At 43.0% G+C, this 3,480-nt stretch overlaps 1 protein-coding gene across 1 annotated transcript; it reads right to left on the bottom strand.

Moving 5' to 3' along the window:
* LOC116374847 (uncharacterized) lies at positions 1-2,579 on the bottom strand. Its single transcript, XM_031830305.1, has 11 exons — positions 2,441-2,579; positions 2,096-2,280; positions 1,916-2,019; positions 1,544-1,635; positions 1,206-1,386; positions 931-1,036; positions 762-850; positions 600-691; positions 379-486; positions 219-260; positions 1-134 (listed from the first exon to the last, which is right to left on the bottom strand). Exons 1-10 carry the CDS (start codon positions 2,502-2,504, stop codon positions 244-246), a joined length of 1,038 nt encoding a protein of 345 aa, XP_031686165.1. The 5' UTR covers positions 2,505-2,579; the 3' UTR covers positions 1-134; positions 219-243.
* Positions 2,580-3,480: the final 901 nt, after the last annotated feature.

Here is a 3,480-nt window from a genome sequence, read left to right as displayed (position 1 = left end):
TTGTAAAGTACTCATTTTATTGAAACATGCTCAAGTCAAAGGACTTCATATCCATACTGGGGATAGTGGAAAGTGATGCACCCTTCAGGCCACCTACAATTAGATGGCTGTAGAGACAGAAAAGACAGCCATCCCTGGAACAGGTTGAAGAAGTGTTAGTAACATGCATCTCATTGCCGTTGGGGGATGTTACAGTAAAATAACCAGCACACACACACCTGACAAGCAAAGTGTTCCAGACCATTACACCAACCAGTCAACTGAATACAGAACACAATGACAGATGAGTAGGTTACAGGTTCAAGTTCATTTGGCATCAAAGCTGATACAATTAAAAGCCAAGTGTAAACTATAGTCTTCAATGCCAAAATCACCAACCTTGTTCTACAGTAGGATATTTTACAAATTCACTGGGGATCCGGGTTTCAGAGTTTTCCACTATTGTGAGCGGTCCAAGAACAGAGTTTTGAACCAGGCCCTGGGGTTCTGAGAAAAATATATATAAGTTACTTCAAGCTGCAGTCCCATCAGAACCCATCAGCTCAAATGAATATGGAACTACAGTTTAGTCAGGCTTGAAATGAAGTGCCTCAAAATACCTGAATCCACACCCCTCTTCAACCGAGGCTTGCAACTCGAGTCACAGCACTTGCAGAGGTCACTTTGAGACGGGTCGTCCAGCAGCTCCCATCTATGAATAAAAAAAGTTGCTGTTGCATTGGCACTAATGTCATTATGGTAGTTATGTGACCAATACTTACTCTCCAGTCTCTTTAATGTAGTGGCAGGCCTTCTTTTCTATATCAAAAACCTCAGGGTCCCATGCAACAAGCTTACAATGAATATACACCTGGGGTGAAATAAGAGAACAGTCAAGAGCTACAGTATGAAAACCAACCCAGTCATACCGAGAACTTGTGGTCCACTCACTTCCTCGCCTAAGGCAAACTTGAAGGACTGCAGGTAAAGCAGAATAGCAGACGGGTGGTACCTAGGCAGGAACCTGGAGTTCCCAGTCTTCCCATCTGCAAGGCAACTGAAAATGCATTGTGCAAATGAGCAGACAAACAGAACTTCCATCCAGCAAATAAGCTAACTTTAAAATGTATTCAATACTTTTCAACATTTGAGTAGGCCGTTTAGCGCTAGGCAGTCAAAAACCAAAACGTGCACCCTACATGGCCATAGCCAGGTCTGGTACAAACCCCTTGTTGGTGATGATGGGGTACACCAGGCTCGCAGACTGCAGTTCTGGTGTTGTGGCCGCCACACACTCCTCCAAGAGCAGCAGCAAGGGCTGATGGTCCTTCTGATCCACTGCTGCCCAGATGGGGATGAAAGAGCCCAGGGGAAACAGGCTGCTCTTAGCCAGACCAGTAAGGTCTTCTACATGCAACAGAGGGGAAGGGGCGCAATGCTCATACGTACTGTACAGCCACAGGTTTCAACTAGCGTCGGGCAGTGTCCTCTGCTAGGAATTTCTTTACCAGGTAAGTAGCCTGAACATATTCTTACAATAATTGATGTTGTATGAGTCACTCACCATTGAGGAGTGCCATGTGGAAAACCAATCCTCCATGACCCTCAGCACTACCATAGGCAGGGATAAGGAATGGGGGAATCCATCCCTCAGGTCTACATACAAGGGGGAATGTTTAGTTTAATAATGAAGGTGGCAAAGGCTTAGGAAGATTTGATTCCAACACCATAGCTAGAGTACACTACACCCAATAGAGCCCTAAAACTAAACTCAGTTCCACTGCATTTAAAAAATAATAATCATTCCCCTCTAATTAGGGACTGATTTAGACCTGGGACACCAGGTGTGTGCAATTAATGATAAAGTAGAACCGAAAGACAGCAGGCGCCAGACCTCTTAGGGTAAGAGTTGAGTACCCCTGGCATAGATGGTTACCTTATGTAAACACACTTAATATGGTGACTAATAGCAGCAGGTTTGGGCTTTCGGTTAGGTCTGTAAGTCAGGCTGGTTGAATAGATGTGTTTTTTGCCAGTCACCTGGGGAATAGAAGGAGAAGCATTAGTCGTCGCAGGATCCAAAATGGCATACATTGGGTCAAGAGTTAGACATTACCCGTTTCTTGATGGCACAGCCATTGAGGTTGTAGTGGAATGTCGCCATCCCTTCTCCCGTGGGAAGAACAGAAAATGTGGACGGAACACAGTGTCCAAGGAAAAGACGGGCAGCATGTTCAACCAACTCTGGACTGACCTTCCATGTCACTTTAATGGAGTGTTTCTCACAATCCACATTCAAATCTAAAAATATAAATTTGATAATGTCATCATTCACATCTCAAGAGCCAACACCACAATTTGGCTAGTCTGTTAGGCGGTCAGCATGAGATAAGTAGCCTATTCAAGTTAACATGGTATCAGCGCTACAATAATCATATTATGCGTTCATTATTAGACGTACCTTCATTGGCAGCGCTTGCTGCTACGACAGCCAAAACAATTGCACATTGCCAAAGGAGTGACATGACTGAATGATCTAGAAGTGCCTACAAACTAGAAATATTTATGGACCAATTGATCCTAATCATCTTAATTCTGAACACCCGTGAGAGGTCAAGGAGCGATAATTATAGACCTAAAAACCTACCAACATCATCACTTTTGGTATTTCCTGGTCTGAAAACATCCTTGAATTTTTAGGGGTTTTAAAAGTAAAAATGGTAATAGTCACATCTTTTCCCCATAAAGTAGTCTGTAAAGCGTCTCACAAAACACGATGGACGGACAGAATAGTGACTTACACAGGAAATAAAGTTGAATCAAAAAGATTGAACAATCTGGTTTGCTCAATTTGACAGGATTAGGTCTTTTTTACATCGATTTAAAGCGTATTTTATGCGACAGTCAAAATGCTGATCAAGGATAAGGTAAGACCAGCCATTTAATTGGTGGCCAAGCCCGCTAGTTTACATACTGAATGGTCATCTCATCACCGATCTAGCTATCTGCCGTAGCTAAATATATGAATAGATCTGAAAAGCGCTATATAGTGGGCATCGCAGCAGGCCATTGGCATACCCGTATAGAATGCAGAGTTCGTTAACTATACTGAACCAAAATGTAAACGCCGCAAGCAACAATGAAAGATTTTTCAGAGTTACATTTCATATAAGGAAATCAGTCAATTGAATTAAATTCATTAGGCACCAATCTATGGATTTCACAGGACTGGGCAGGGGCGCAGCCATGGGTGGGGACTGGGAGAGCAGGGGTGCAGCAATGGATGGGACTGGGAGGGCAAGTGCGCAGCCACAGGGGAGCCAGGCCAAGCCAATCAGAATGAGTTCTTCCCAAATTCCCAAATATTTTATTTCCTTTTGGATGCAGGTATGTGGTTTTATCTATGTAAAATATGTTATGTATAATAAGGAGAGACTGTATTAATTTTTGTATTCAAAAATCATTTTGATGCACTGAGAGAAAGAGGCGACGATTCTCAGA

This window comes from Oncorhynchus kisutch, linkage group LG1, assembly GCF_002021735.2.
Source record: "Oncorhynchus kisutch isolate 150728-3 linkage group LG1, Okis_V2, whole genome shotgun sequence".
NCBI classification, from domain to species: domain Eukaryota; kingdom Metazoa; phylum Chordata; class Actinopteri; order Salmoniformes; family Salmonidae; genus Oncorhynchus; species Oncorhynchus kisutch.
This window is presented reverse-complemented; position numbering and strand designations above follow the sequence as displayed.